This window comes from Ananas comosus, linkage group 8 (genome assembly GCF_001540865.1).
Source record: "Ananas comosus cultivar F153 linkage group 8, ASM154086v1, whole genome shotgun sequence".
NCBI classification, from domain to species: domain Eukaryota; kingdom Viridiplantae; phylum Streptophyta; class Magnoliopsida; order Poales; family Bromeliaceae; genus Ananas; species Ananas comosus.
Genome location: NC_033628.1, coordinates 1377665 through 1394283, shown reverse-complemented (window position 1 = coordinate 1394283; position 16619 = coordinate 1377665). Strand labels below are relative to the sequence as shown.

Genomic DNA, 16619 nt, shown 5'->3' with positions numbered 1-16619 from the left:
GTACGTCGTTGGTACAAGAAAGTGTGCACAAGTTCACACTTAGGCTTCGCTAACCTGGATTAAAGGCGGTGAAATGCGGGTGTATTCATCGTCTGAACAAGTTTTCATTTTCCGGTTTATGTTTAAAATAGTCGAGAAATAACAAAACCAAACAAATCAGAGTCACGTACACGGAGGAGCATAATATATCTTAGTCTTTGTTTAATCAACATTAGCTAGAGAATATTTTAGTGTACTGTTTGATAATGGAGTGTCTCTTGCTAATAAACTAGATTGTAAACATGGAAAACTGCCCTCTCAGTTCAGGAAGAGATCAGTGTCATACTAATTGTAGCTCATTGGAAATAGAATACAAGAAAACAATGTGTAGTGGCTCTTGGTAACTATGTTGGTTTAGATAGAGAGACAGAGAGAGAAAGAGAGAGAGTTAACTATGTCACCTCTTACTTTGATACCATATTAAATAATGTGAAGCAGCTATATATAGAAAGCTTGAGTTATTAGAAAATATTATTCTAATATTATATATTCATCAGATATAGAGAGAGCGAGAGATTCACATACTAATGTTTTTCAAAAGCTTGAACTACCAGAAAATAGTATTTTAATATTATATATTCAACACACAAGCACGGGCTTTCACAAGCTTGGTCATCACCTTAAGTGTTGGCAGGGGGAGAGACTAGCCAAAGTGGCATGATTAGAAGAGTCCAAAAAAAGAATACAAAGGTAGAGATAGCGGCAATCTAGACAACTAAGCTTGATAGAAGATATCAACCAACAACAAGAATAAAGCAAACCAGAAGGAGAGGACAGCAGCATCTCATGAAATGTTTCTTTTGCACTTGTACAAATAATGCTTCTTTTAATAATGCACAAGTGGGGGAAGGAGGGGGAAGGAGATCTCATGGGTGCTCCCCCTCCGAGTTGTCTTGATTGGACCAATCTGACCTCTTCTCGTCGCACGTTCCACGAGGTTTTCGTGTCCGCGAGCCCAGATGTCTGGGACTCGCACGCAAGCACTTAGGATCTGTTTGGCCTGACTGAAACTTCAATGGACAAAACCGTTCAATTTAACTCTACTGACATTCTATCTTAATTTTCTTGAAAACTTTATATCGTAGCCAGAATTAGAAACTTCGAACAAGAGCTTTTTCATTTTTATTCTTCAATTAGAGATTTTAAGCATTCTGTGAATAAAAAAGAAGTGAATCATTCATAGGACATGAACGCGATCCAATTAGGAGCCGTCCATCGCCTAGATGCACTCGCATTATAAGTTCACCTTAATTATCAAGGTAAATGTTTTCTTTGATTACATAAAAGTGTTTTAATTTGCATTATCACCTTAAATAGTACACATATACAAAGTATGGAATGACAAATTTTTATTTTTACAAACTAATGAGAGAGAGGCTAATGATTATGAAAGTTTACTAAATTACGGAAGTTGAAAATTTGAGACGATGATGCATTCTTATGTATCCACATCTAATTATGTATCCACATTTAATTAAAGCCTAATTAATACCTGATTATTTATAAGGCACTTTTAGTAGGGATCTCACATTTTGGTTGTTTTCACAAGATGAGATCACCCTAATCAAAGGACTAGGAATTAAGCATCCATAATCGGTATAATCTGTATGAGAACAAATACCAGTTTCAACAATTAATATCAGAAAAATCACGCTTCCTAACATTTGTGAATGGTTATTATTTTTTAAAGAAAAATAAAGTGGATGGAGACCCTCAATTAGAAAGTAATTATATGAATTTATTTTCACTATATATTGTGCCTCGTGGACCCTTAACTTTATTTACCTGATCAAATTGTTTTTTTTTTTGATTAAACAGGGATTCACCCTGACCTGATCAAATTGTTTGATATTAACAGTTCTGATATTACTAGTGACATATCTATAAAAAAAAAAAAAAGAAAACCGATCGAACTCATTGTATGTAAACTTTGTGTAATTAATATAAATATGTTAATTTCATCACCTTTATAAAAAGGTCGCAACATACGAAGGGAAAGTGCCTTTTAAGTAGATGGGTGTGAGGTAGTAATAAATTAAAAAGATTTGATCACACTGATGACGCTCAAATCTCTTCGTAGCTCGAGTTAAAAATATAAGTAATTCAGGGTTAGCACATGGAGATAAAGTGCCTTTTCCCAATTTAAACCTTTCTATAATTAATTGCAGTATTAGGTTAAATTATCTTCAAATTAAATTAACCTCACATGGATGAAGCTTTGGTTCGATCTTTTGTCGTTCAATTTGTTTTTTTTTTTTGAGAAAAAAAAATGCCAAAAAACAATCTTTCTTAATGCTATCTTCGTTTTTTTTAATCAGTATAAATTATTATCAATAGTGTTATCATGTTATGTTCTAAAGGGAGGAAATATTAGTAAACTTGTATGATATCTTATGGTGTGTACAAATTAATTAAAAGCCTCGATTTCATTAAGGCATAATATAGGGGCAACATTTTAGTGAATTTTATTTTGAATCTGAAACGAAAAGCTAAGATATACAGCTCAAACTATCTTATAAGAACAGTTTGTTAACGCATCCTTTACCAGAGCGTGGCGCGTCTCTCTCTCATTTTTTTTTTTTATTTTAACTTAAATTTCTTTTTCATATGATCGACAACACTTGTCGACAAATGATTGGTTCCCACTAGTCAATTTGGTGGATGTCCTCCTTTTGCTGCAAAACATGAGACCTTCACAGGTGGAAATCAAAATGCTAAAGAAACTTTCTCTTTACATATACTGCAAATTTTTTTTTTAACTAAGCCTAAGCAGATGCATTATATTTAAAATTACTAGCTAGCTAGGTTAGAACACTAAATGGACCACCCTAATGTATGGCCTATAACAACCACAGCAGTGGTTTTTGTGTCCTCAGCTAATAAAGTTCGAATCTCCTTGGGTCCAGAACAAAGGTTTGATCCTCCCACATTTTTAGTAGTTCCAAAAGCAAAAGGCCAAAAAAAAAAAACATAAAAGTAACAAGTAAATTATAAAAAAAAATGTAAAAAAGGTGGTGTAAAGTGCAAATTGCTCTCCTATTCCCATACAGAGTGTGATTTACCTAAAAACAAAGAGGATCTGTTGAGGTACTAGGGCTCTCAAAAGTGAAACAATAGAAGATCTAAGAACTAGTGCTTGGTTCCACCTCTCTTGTAGGCTTGTGGTGGAGAGTTGTATATATATTTATATAGTGTAGAGCTACTATACTATCGAAAATATAGAAAATTTGATACTTTTAATTTTTTGATCATTGGATTAAGAATTATACAATTAGAATAATTGCGGTCCCCTCTAGGGTTGAGTAGTATCCATAGGATTGAGTGGTCTTTATATGATAATAGTATTAATCCAAAGATTAGAAATTATTAAAGAAATTAATTTAAGGGCCAAAAAATCGAAAGCATCAAATCCTCTATTTTTCCGATAGTATAGTAGCTCTACTACATATATATATATATATATATATATATATGTAGAGTTCGGCTACTATATTATTGATAGTACTAAACTTTTGATATTATTGAGTTTTCTGCCGTTAGATCCACTTGTTGATTATTTTCACCCGTTAGATCATACTATTCAACCAACTATCCACTCTATCCTAAAAGATCACTATCATTCTAACCGCATATCCTCTCATCCAATGGCCGAAAATTCGATAGTACCAAGCGTTTGGTACTATCGATCGATAGTATAATAGCATAATTCTCTCTCTCTCTCTCTCTCTATATATATATATATATAGTAGTGCTCATGCATACATTGGTCCAAATCCATATGGGGATTACAATGTGCACTATGGGCATGCTCTCCTCACTTTATAGTGTGACAACTTAGGATGGATATATTCTGTTGAGTTAGCTTCATTTCTCCATAAAGAGTTCTCTTTTTGAATAGTACCAAAACAAAAGAATTAATAACAACACTATTAATTGGTCATTACCTCAAATATTTACCATTAGCTAAGTTGGCCGATTTATCTTGTGCTTCTACATAAACTAAGGGCCTGTTTGGATGCGCCATCACCAGTGCAGAGAGGTGAAGAGCTGTGTGACCTCGATTTCGCACTTTGCTTGTGCGGAGTCAAGAACGGCAGCCCTGCAAAAACTGCAGGCCTTCTTACACTCCGCATGAGTGGAATGCATGTTCTTCGAGTTCAAGTGTGATCAGAATGTGGCTAGGTTCGACTTCCTCGGGTTAAAAATTAGTTCCATGCATGAGTTTAGCTCCCCTTATCAAAGTTGCATTGGTTTCTTCGAGTTCAAGTGTGATCAGAATATGGCTAGGTTCGAATCCTAGTTAATTCACATTTCAAACTAAATTTATTTCTAAATGAAATAAGCGAAGCGGGTAGCATGTTATCAATCTCTCCAAAAAAAAAAAAGTTATACTTTTAACAAAAGCATTATAGAGTTAATATACCTTCAAAAGGCTTTCTCTCCAATAGGAAAAATTATAAATTGGATATTCTATATTTTGTGTTCAAATCTTATTGCTAAAAGAAAGGATTTCCTTCTTCTTTTTTTTTTTTTTCTCCTGCCAAATAAAAAAAAAGATAAAAATGTGCAGAACTTATATGATCTCAAATCAAACAAATTGAATGATGGAATAGCAAAATAAAAATTTTGAAAGATTGAGTAGCGATTTAAAATAGTACATAATTTAGATAAATTTGGTACTTTTTTATCTAAAGAAAAGAGAGTATTTTGACCAAAAAGATACAACATGTTTACTGGTCACTTCAATTTTCTATTGTTGGNAAAAAAAAAAAAAACTATATTTTAAATACAATGAGCATGTGTAGCTAAGATTCAGTAGATTCTCATGTGACCAAGTGACAATGTCCTTAATTATTTACAAATTAGGCAAATCCTACGAAAAAGAATGTTCAAGACATTATATAATCATTCTTTAGAAGGGAGATCATGAGGCAAAGATATGAAAGGATCAAAAACATTTTTTTTAACAGTAGTTTTCGTTTAAGGAGTTGTTAGTCACACTAATTTCGTCATAAGATCTACACAATGTGAAAGAATATCGAGCTAGATCAACATGCAGAGAAAAATTATATATATATATCCCACTAGATTACATTCAATTCTATTGATCAAATAAAAACTTGATCAATCGCACTCTGCAAGATATTTTGTGATCAGAAAGATGATTCAGACGATGCAACCAAATAACTTAAGTTTAATTGAATATTGAGATAGAAAAGGCTGATGAATTACGCTAAGTTTTCGAGAATTGTTCTAAGTATTCATTTGCCGACCCTAATCCTTGTGCTTATGACTCAATCTTTTGGAATACTCAATCATTTCAAACAAAGAATTGTTCCAAGTATTCGTTTACCATTTGCCTATGTCAACTTTGGAAGGAACAAATTTATTCCGACAAACAAACTGTTTATAGCTTCTGCTATAGCAGTTGGAACTACAAAAATAAGAAGTCTAGCTTGAAGATTTTTCAAATATTTTTGACATGGTGTGTAGCCTGTCCAAGTTAATTATGGGCCACTATTCCTTAATTTTCCTATACCTTTTATTTAATAATTAGGGATATTCCTGGAATAAGTTAGGGCATCATTAGGCATCCAAATTAAAACTCTTTATATGGGTGATTTTCAGCGAAAATTTGCTTCGTCTAATCGTCTTTTTTTTCCAAAAATCTTACTCAAGAGTATCTGTTCTTCGATTTCCTATCTCTTTGAAAATTGCTCACTGCTGCATTATATTTTGTTTGGATAGTATTATTGTAAAAGCTCTAGCATGACCAAACAGATCCTTACTCAGTTTGTCATAGTTCTCAACAGTTACTCACTAACAGCTTTAACTTACGAGAAAAATGCTTATGGATTACAAAATCAACAGTTCTACTTGTTTAAAGCAGTGTCTTTCCTTCCCTGAGTTTTTCATACAACCATATCTTTTTTTTTAAGAAAAAAATAGCATGATACCTGCTTAATTCAATTAGCAAATAAATTTAACTACATAGAGTGTGGCAACAAGGGCCTTAGGAAAGAGAAAAATCGATAGAAAAAAGATCTAAAAAGACAAACAAAGAAAAGCGATCGCAAGCATCGAATAAAAAATTCTAAAAAAAACACAGATGTTACCCAGCTTTACAAAACTCAATTCACTCCTTTACCAGTACACCAACATGCTGATCAGTTAAGGTAGCGTCAGTAAATAAATGTTTGAAAATAATATTATTCCTTTCGCATCAAATCATCCACCATATTTTTCATACAATCATACTTTTTGATCCAACCAATTTATTCCTGCATGTTAAAGTACTAATTAATGCACTACATATCTAGAAATTCATGCATGCAATCTGATTTGATGCCAAATGTGAGAAGAAGATTGCATGAGAAAGGAATCATAGTACTCAAATCTCCTAATAAAAAATCTCCACTTCACACACATCAAAACTGGATTATTTAACATATTACCACATAAAGTAAAGGACTCCTTTATTTCAAAACAAGTTTATCACCTTTTTTTTATTTTTCTTACAAAGATCATACTAGTACTAGATAATAATATCCCAGTTTTCAAAGAAAGAGAATTCCTTAAATGGTAAAAAGCAATGTAATATATTCTTTTCCACTTTAATTGTCATGTCCTGTTTAGACAACTAAGACCCTCATTGTTACTATATCATCACACAGATATAAGATATGGAAACAGTAGTCCTTATACAGCTCAGAGCATCAAACAAAGCAATTCAATTTAAAGAAATGGATGAGGCAATTGAAAAAAAACAAAAAAAAAAAAGAGTGCAAAAATTAAATAAGAAAAAGGATGGCATTTGCTAATAGCACAATGCCCACAGATTCCGACCACACAATCTATGAGCATCCTCCTTGGATGAGTGGTGCCCAATCATCATCAATGGCTCTGGGGCCATGTACACAGTATCCACCAGTACAGAGGCAACACTATAAAAGATTTGGTTCCATTTTGGGTCCCTTTTTACTAAGTCTCCTCCTCTCTTGGTTAAATCCTAGCCCTTCATTTAATGACCACAGAAGTGGCCGATAAATAACAGTGTCTGTTTGGCTCCGCTTCTTTCTGATATTAATATCAGCAGCAATAATTATATCAACAATCTTAGCACAACGCGTGGCAAAAAAAAGCAGGGGTACTATTTTGACAACTCTATTTTCGTTACGGACAAAATTTATTAGAAGTATTAACAAATAAAAAATAAGAAATTTTTATGGAAGTGAGAATTAAATATAATATCAAGTGTCAATAGCAGAAGCACTAATTTAATCATTCTGATTTGTTATAGAATAAAATTATTTCGAATGTTTCACAATAGTGCTACTACTATTGAAATATTCTCTCTAATGAGAGAGAGAGATATCATAAATTTGAACAGGGGAAATACTATGCAGGTGAAAGGAGAACAAAAGGGAAGGGATTAATAAATGACAGAGGGTATGAGAATCTGAGGAGTGAGATCTTTTACTTGCTTACAAGCATGTCCTTGTTTTTTTTTTTTTTTTTTTTTTTTTTTTTTTTTTTTTGGAGAGAGAGATATAAGCATGTCCTTGTTAGCTACCAAATTTTATGTAAAAAGCAAAAGAAAGAGAGAGAGAGAGAGAGAGAGAGAGATATGATGAAGCTCACATGTACCCTTTTGGCCTGGGATTTGGTGGGCATAAGATTCTTTAAAATTTGTTATAATTTGAGCTATCTAAACTAAAAATAAATTCGTATCTAATTTGAATAAAATATAATTTAGATTTAATTTTATCTATATGGATTATAAATATGAGTCTAATTTTAATTTAATTAGACTTTTTTTCAATATATATATAAAACTATGCTAGAATACTATTAATAATATCAAGTTATTAGTATTATTAAATTTTTAAACCTTGGATAAAGCGATATGTGATTAAGGTGATAGTGATCCTCTAAGGTTGAGTTGGTTGTCTGTTGAATGGTATAATTTAATGAATAAAAATAAGCGATCTAACAGCAGAAAATTTGATAGTACCAAATATTTGGTACTATCGATAGTATTATAGTCGGACTATATATATATAGAGTAGGCTGCTATGCTTACGGAAGCACGGAGCCATCCGTGCTTCCACTTTGTTTTCGATGTTCGGACTTTCGAATCGACGATCGGTTCCGTTAGAGTTGATTTAGAGTATTTGAAGTACCTAGAAAATAAATTTTGTGATTTTTCGATATTATTTACCTAGTGATCGAAGGGGCTCAAAATCAATAATTTTAATGACCGTGGTGAACCAGTTGCAAGTTTAACGGTGTAGAAATATCCAAATTGCATGAAATTTTGATAGAAAATTTTTTATACCATATAAAACAAGATCAATAACTTTCATCTAAAATTTTAATATCATATCATCATATTTTGTAAGATTTTTATTTTCAGTCGTTGATTTTGAGCCACTTCGATCACTAGGCAAATGATATCGAAAAATCGCAAAATTTATTTTCTAGATACTTCAAATACTCTAGATCAAGTCTAACAGAGCCGATCATCGATTCGAAAGTCCGAACATCAAAAATAAAGTGAAAGTACGGAACGCTCCGTGCTTCTATAAACATACCAGACGCAATATATATATATATATATATATATATATATATATATATATATATATATATTAGGGCCAAATTAGTGACGCTGGGGCTCTAATGAAGTCATGCAAATTAATTAAGAGATTGGTGCTCTCATGGGCCGAGATGACTGTTCCTTGTGCGCTAATTAATTAAAATCTTTTGGAGCCATAGGTCACCTATCACCTGTGGTGAGCCAAGCCACCTTATATGGAGTTGGTTGTACGGATGTAAATTCAGTTTCGAATCTAATTAAAGTTTTGATTCTGTTAAAAATTTATTTGTATTTCGTCCTTTGATACTGATAAATTTTTTACTTCGTTTTTGTTTGTAGACGTGAACTATTAGTCTTCGAACCACGTTAATTTTGGAATTTTTTTTTTTTTTGTCTTTTTTTTCTGCATTAACTATTTTTTTTTGAATTTATTTTTTATTGTTTTGATTTTAATAAGATTTAACTTGAAATTTTGAAACTGAAATTTGGATTTATTTATTAATTACACCACCCCTACAGTCCTTGCTATAAATCCAGTCACACCTGCAGAAAAAGGAGTGCAGTGAGATCTAATCCCTTTGCTCTTTTTAGTGACAGGAGATTTCTGTTTCTTGTCCTCTACTGCCCTTCCTCCCTTTTTTTTTTTTCTTTGGGTTTTTTTAGCTCCATCCCCATCTCTGCTTTGTTTGCTTCTCTGTGAGAGAAAGATATATAGAGAGAGATAGAGGGAGGGGAGGTGGGTACTTGGGATTTTCCTTGGTACAGGTGAGAGAGCATATTAAAAGGAAGGGGAATAGATATAGTTGATGATCACATGGGAGCCTTTTTTGGTGTGTGACAGCTTCTGCTTTTGGGCTCTTCTCTGTGCCATCCTTTTTTATCTTCTCCCTCATCAAACCACTTAAAACCTCAGATGGGTGGTGGTGCCTGAGAAGAAATTAAGATCCCCCTCTCTTTCCTTTTCATCTCTCAGGTCTTATTCATTCACCATCTCTCTTCTCTTGGTTTTTTTTTTTTTCCTTCTCTTTTTCACAAGCAAGCACATGCTCTGACCCTTCTCCAATCCCTACACCAGACTCTATTTTGTTGTATAGCAAAAAAAAGGCTTCATTGGAGGTACAAGCAGTTGTACCACTGTGCCCTGTTTTGCACCAGTAGCTGCTGATTCTTTATCCTCATCAAACAGGGTGGTCACAGTATATATAATCTCGTTCATCTCCTCCCCTGCTTCTTAAGTTCTTTATTAGCATCTCACACAGATTCACACACACACACACACACACATTTGAATCCATTTCCCCTCTCCCCACCATGGAGTTTGCTCTGTTCTGCACCAAAGTTAACATCCTCATCCTCCTCCTGTCTCTCTCTGCTCCATACAAGTTCATCCAAAGTCCCATGGACTTTGGCCCCCTGAACCTGCACCAGGCCACCAAAACAGCTTCCCTTGACTTTGGCAGGATCCTCTTCAACTCCCCTTCTGCTGTTCTGAGGCCTCAGTCCCCTCAGGACATCTCCCTCCTCCTCAGCTTCCTCTCTGCTTCATCCTTCAGCAGAGTCACAGTTGCAGCAAGGGGAGCAGGGCACTCTGTTCATGGCCAAGCACAGGCCCTTGATGGCATTGTCATTGAGATGGACTCTCTCCCCCCCAGCATAGAAATCCACAAGAAGAGTGAGGGGGAGGGGGAGCTCCTCTCCTATGCTGATGTGAGTGGTGGGGCTCTTTGGATAGAGCTTCTGAGAGAGAGCTTGAAGCTTGGGCTTGCTCCAAGGTCTTGGACTGATTATCTGTATCTTACCATTGGTGGGACTCTCTCCAATGGTGGGATTAGTGGCCAAACCTTCAAACATGGGCCTCAGATTAGTAATGTCCTTCAACTAGAAGTTGTGACAGGTAAAAAAATAAAAAACAAGGACACTTTTTGATTGGTTCCTTGTAATTTTTTGGCATGCTCTAGGAGAGAGATTAATGGGTCTTATGCACCTATTTTAACAGGAAAAGGTGAGCTTGTGACATGCTCACCCACCACAAACACAGAGCTTTTCAATGCAGTTCTTGGTGGGCTGGGCCAATTTGGCATCATTACTAAGGCAAGGATCCTACTTCAAGAAGCCCCAGAAAAGGTGAGCTCATAAATTAAAATTTTCAACTTTTTTTTATTTTTTTATTTTATTTTTTGCATGTGATCTTTTTTCTCTTTTGTGGATTCTGATGGAGAAAAGAATGGATTCTTTGCATCCTTAGGTGAAGTGGGTCAGAGCATTCTATGATGATTTCCACACCTTCACTAAGGATCAGGAGATGTTGGTCTCCATGCCTCACTTGGTGGACTATGTTGAGGGGTTCATAGTTCTCAATGAGCAATCTCTTCATGGCTCCTCCATTGCTTTCCCTGCCCATATGGACTTCAACCCAGATTTTGGCACCAAAGCAAGCCCCAAAATCTACTACTGCATAGAGTTTGCAGTCCATGACTACAACATGAAGGGCACCAATGTGGAACAAGTACCTCCCACCCCCCACCTTAATTTACTTTTAAATAAAGTGAGTTTAAGTTAAAAAAAATAAAAAAGGGAATGAGGTTTATTAAAAATGGGTGTTTCTGGTTCAGGTTGTGGAGGATGTATCAAGGCAAATGAGCTACATGCCTTCTTGTATATACAGTGTGGAGGTCTCCTACTTTGATTTCTTAAACAGGGTTAGGATGGAGGAGATGAGCTTAAGAGGGAGAGGGCTCTGGGATGTGCCTCACCCTTGGCTCAACATGTTTGTTCCAAAATCTGGGATTACCCAATTCAAAGACCTTCTCATGGACACCATCTCACCAGATAATTTTGAGGGGCTTATCCTTATTTACCCACTTCTCAGGGACAAGTAAGCAAATGAAACCTCTCTCTCTCTCTCTCTCTCTCTCTCTCTCTCTCTCAATTGGGTGTTTTTTAAGCTGCAAAGTATGTATCTAGAGGGTTAGATGTAATTGTACTCCCTTTTCTTTTTAGTTGCTTCCAATATATATTTTTTTTCACTGTGTATGCTGACACAAGGTCAATGTAAATAAGGTCTCTATCCACATTTTAATCTTTGCCACCCAACCAATTACTCCATCCAAATATGGGTTGCGCCCCACTAGAGTGTCAACAACATGTTGGCCCATTTTCCTGCCATTTGCTGCACCAATAGCATCTTGCCACCCTCCACTAATAAGTGCATCTCAAAATGGGGCACCTGCTGTCCTCCTTTATGAGTACCACCTCTTTTCCCCATGTCCATTTATTACTCATTGGTTTCTTTTGTTTTGTCTAGCCACTAGCTTGCTATTAGCTTCTGCTATACAGCTTTTATTTCTTTTCTCTCTTTTTTTTTCCCCACCTAAAAGTGGGGGAATATAGGAGAGAGGAGATTCCTTCATGCTTGCTGAGCTGCTGCTGCTGTTAAAAGCTCTTCTCCTCCTGGGAAGAAGAATAAGATCATAAGATTGTGGAGATTATTTAATGCTTGTGCTTTGTGGCTTCTCATTTTTAAGTACTCTCCCTGGGAATTTAGTCCTTCAGTCCCATCAATAATGTCACTGCCATATGGACTTTACCTCTGATTCCTTGCTCCCTTTGTGTGACCATCTTTATAGTTTGGGAGAAACTATTGCTTGGACCCTGGTCCATAGAACACATAAAAAAAATTTTAGAGAAAATAGATTTTTAATATTTTCGATTTTGCGACTACTTGATATATATATATATATATATATATATATATATCAAGTATTGTGCCGTTTTGAAAGTAGAAGTTCTAATTTAAAGTCTTCATGCACTAAAATGCTGCTGATGCCCTCAACAACTTGGGGGACACTGGCAGCAATATCTTGAACAATAGAGTCGATAATAAGTGATTAACTACTTAGAAAACTTAAGGACAAGTCCTAGTTATGATCAGGTGTTTATTTTCCAAGATTTATAATTGGTTTTACATTGTTGATATTTAACAGTAGGTCAAATATAAACTGCTCTAGCCTTTGAAAGATTCAGAGTTGACCTATGATTAAAAAGTTGTCCTTTTTTTTATAATCCATGCTCGTTTTTTATGAAGATTATAGAGATGTGCAATGATCATATATATGGTTTCAAATATTAAATTAAAAGTCAAAACTGTGCTACTTGCGCATCTGAAAATTTTTAAGGTTTGACTCGCGATAAGAATTATCTTGATTGTTTTTCTAATAAGCATTCCAAAGCTTTTTAATGAAAGTTTCCTAGTTTTTAAGCATTAATTGGCATTAATAATTATATCATAAAAGTCAAACTTAGGCTTTTGATCTTATAAAAGATCTTTAGGATTGTGACTTGCGATTCACGTTCACTGTATCTTCAACAAACGGAATACTAGAATAAGACTTAAAGAAAATTTCTCCTATCAGTTCAGCTATGTTGACACTCATGATTCAAAGGATTAATCAAATACCAAATTAAAAAGCTTTGTTAAACATTAAAAGTATCCTTGACACAAAATGTACCGCACGAAGTCCACGGGTTGACTTTTTTCTCTCTTTTTTTTTAAGTATCTGTTCGTGATCGACTACTTTAATGAACTAATCTTATGTAGTTTGATTTGCTTGACATGTGTGTCGCCACCGATCACACCACCGAATGAAGAGATTAAACTAAAATTCCCTATCACAAAATATGCTTTAAAACCATTGACTTGTTCCCATTTTCCTATTCCTTTTATCAGAGCCCTTCAGGTGCAGGTTTATTAGTTTGGTCAAAGCGTTTACTTTGTTGAATTTGTGTTGTATATTTATTTACATAAAATAAAATAGTACGAATTCGAATTTAGAAATTAGAAGAATGTTTTTGTTTCTCCCTTAGGCCAACAAAGATGTAGCTGTGACCGCCTCTTCTAATTTATTAAACCTTTTAGGGTGTGCAATGCAAAAAAACATAAGTTCATAAATATTATGTACAAATCCCTGTAGTTTATCATATTTTTGTTGTTGACTACTTGATTTGACATTAGCATGCTTATTCTTTTTTAGGTACTCTGCTTATCTGTGTGTTACTGCACCTGATAAATTTAAACCCTTAGCTTCAACTCTATTTATCTTTTTACTTTTCTGTTTAAATTTGAACTCTTGATTTGTTTGTTTAAATTCAAATTTAGTATTCTAATTGTGAATATAATTAAAATCTGAACTGCTTCGTATCATCCTGTGAATTGAACTTCTTCAGGTGGGGCACCAACACATCAGTTGTGCTACCGGAGGCGCCGAGGGCGGACCGGGTAATGTACGTGGTCGGCGTCCTCCGCTCCGCAAGCCCAGGCTCGGTCCACGAGATCGTCCGTGGCCACCGCCGCATCGCGGAGGCCGCAGGGGAGCTCGTCGGCGCGAAGCAGTACCTGGCCCACCAGCCGTCCCCCGCGAAGTGGCGTGGCCACTTTGGCCGGCGCTGGGACCGGTTCGCCGACCGCAAGTCGCGGTTCGACCCGAACTGCATCCTCAGCCCGGGCCAGGGAATATTCCCAAGAGTCTACACTGCTACTTCATTGCCCATTTGATATATATATATAGAGTTGAGATTACTGTTAATAATATTTATTTATTTTTGCTATTATTTTTTTAACCGTTAAATTTATATTTTAATCAATTTCATCTTTTAAATCATACTATTCAAACAATCACTCAATCCTACTCAATCCTAAAGTAACCACCACTAAACTCTAGAGAATCATTATCATTCTAATTTTATAATTTTTTATTTAAAAATTAAAAATTTGATAGCAAAGTAGTTTAAAAATAGTATTTCAGCTTAATTATATATATATATATCCTGGATCTTATCTACTGTGTCCTATCTACAAAATCAATAGATGTATACATAGGTATAGACAAGCAATGAGAGGGGGGAGAAGAAGAGGTTAAAAAAAAAAGTGCAAGAGAATCAATCTATTCTGTGATCCTGCTCTTATTTTGTTATGTCATTTTTTATTTTAAGATATTATTTTTGGTTGGGAGTGGAAATTACAGGGAGGGAGGGTGGGGGCAAAAGTGTAGAGAGAGAAAATTGTAACACTAGTCTTTTTATGTTATGAGAAAGAAGTCAAAGTCTTTATACTTTCCATGCTGTTTTTAAGTTAAAATATTGTTGGATATGTAATATGCAATGACCCTACAAGCTTATACCTATATAATTTTTCAAAAATTGTAAGAAATACTTATTGTTCTTTAATTTAAATTTAAAAATTTAAATTAATAAAAAGTAATATTTTTAATATTTATATTCAATATGTTTTCTTCTGAAGAGAAAGGTAACTAAAACAATAGGTTATGGAAAACGTATGGTTTAGCTCTATAACATGGAAGGTTCCTCTAAACCCTAGGCAAAAAAGGTTTTAATTGTTCTTGCTAATTACAACATCCTCTTTGATGTGACTGTAATATGTTTGATGTGACAATTATACCCTCCCTGATTCTGCGTATCCTGTCGATTAAAGCTTCGGAGTGCCTTGTACATTGGGGAATATTATTTTTTTTTGAGAGATAGGTAGCACGCTATCCGCTTCGTTTATTTCATTTAGAAATAAACTTAGCTAGAAATATGAATCAACTAGGATTCGAACTTGGGTCTCGGGTACCAACCACTAAGCCCTTTGCCATTTGCTCTAGGGACGGTCGATTTTATTGGGGAATATTATTATTTCATCAATAATTCAAAAAAACAAGAGAATAAAAATTCCAACAAAGAGAGAGAGAGAGAGAGAGAGTTAATTTATAAAGTATAAATTTGATATATTTACAGAAAATTATATGCAATTAATCTAAAAAAAAAAAAAAGAGAGACCAAGATTCGTAAGAAACTATTGCGGTACATATACCATCCACGTCAAATTAAATGAGAGTAAACAGCTGAAGGATGGACTTACAAAAAAGGAATAGTACGAGGACTAGCCATGCAATTTTACCCGTCATTTATTTATTTATTTTGTTGTATAGGTAGGTGTATAGTATAGATGATGATGTCTCTGCAACATTGGGTTCGAGGGAGATACGAGATCTCTAGAGTGGGGACGTACTAGAAACCTCCGGTACAATGTTTGCTGCGGGAAATGTCTGCTGTTGGCGAGACTGGGCCGCGTATTTACAGATTCTGGTCGTACAAACGACAGCACACCGTTTTTGTCTTTCCTCTTCTTTCTTTTTTTTTTCTTTTTTCCTTTTTCTTGTTTTTGTAAGCTTTTTTTTTTTTTTTTGAGAGAGATAGGTAGCACGCTACCCGCTTCGTTTATTTCATTTAGAAATAAATTTAGCTGAAAATGTGAATCAACTAGGATTCAAATCTGGGTCTCGGATACCAACCACTAAGCTTTTTATCACTTGCTCTAGAGACGGTTGGTTGTAAGCATTTATTTACTAATTACTTGTATGGGACTAAGCCATTTACTTTGTAGAAATCTAGCTACGATGATTGATATATAATTAAATTTTAAATTTTAAATTTAATTATATTATATTTTTCAGTTAAGTTTAATTTTGAAAAGATATAAAAATTTTTTACGAATAGTTTGCAGAGTAATGCTTCTCTCTTTGGTTATCATGCGAATCGGTGAGATGCTCTCGTATGATAGAAAAGTCTTTGTCTCTCTCTCTCTCTCTCAAAGTAAAATTTTTTTGTGAACAGTTTGCAGAATGATGCAACTCTCTTAATTTGGTTATCAAAGTAAGAAATTTTTACAAATGATTCGAACAGTTTGCGGAACGATGCATCTTTCTTTAGTTATTAAGTAAACGGTGAGGTGTTCTCATATAATAAAAAATTCTACATATGGGCTTATATAAAATGTGATCCTATAATGGGGTTATTCAATAGGGCAATAATAATAATTAATAAAAATAGAAAACAAAATAGAGGAGAATATAATCAAAGCATAAAACTCACTAGCACTGCATAGTCACAGCCTACTAATCAGAGCCTCTCATATAGTTGCTTC

General features: G+C 34.5%; 1 protein-coding gene across 1 annotated transcript; it reads left to right on the top strand.

The window, feature by feature from the left end:
• Positions 9200-14262, top strand: LOC109713742 (cytokinin dehydrogenase 3-like). The gene is made up of 5 exons (XM_020237923.1): positions 9200-10532; positions 10635-10762; positions 10884-11144; positions 11251-11513; positions 13862-14262. Exons 1-5 carry the CDS (start codon positions 9950-9952, stop codon positions 14187-14189), a joined length of 1563 nt encoding a protein of 520 aa, XP_020093512.1. The 5' UTR covers positions 9200-9949; the 3' UTR covers positions 14190-14262.

Bases quoted from the DNA above. Each gene is read 5' to 3' on its own strand.
- LOC109713742 (XM_020237923.1), top strand. From the start codon at position 9,950: ATGGAGTTTGCTCTGTTCTGCACCAAAGTTAACATCCTCATCCTCCTC. The intron at 11,145-11,250 runs GTACCTCCCACC...TTTCTGGTTCAG, and splicing joins AGGGCACCAATGTGGAACAA to GTTGTGGAGGATGTATCAAG. The intron at 11,514-13,861 runs GTAAGCAAATGA...GAACTTCTTCAG, and splicing joins TACCCACTTCTCAGGGACAA to GTGGGGCACCAACACATCAG.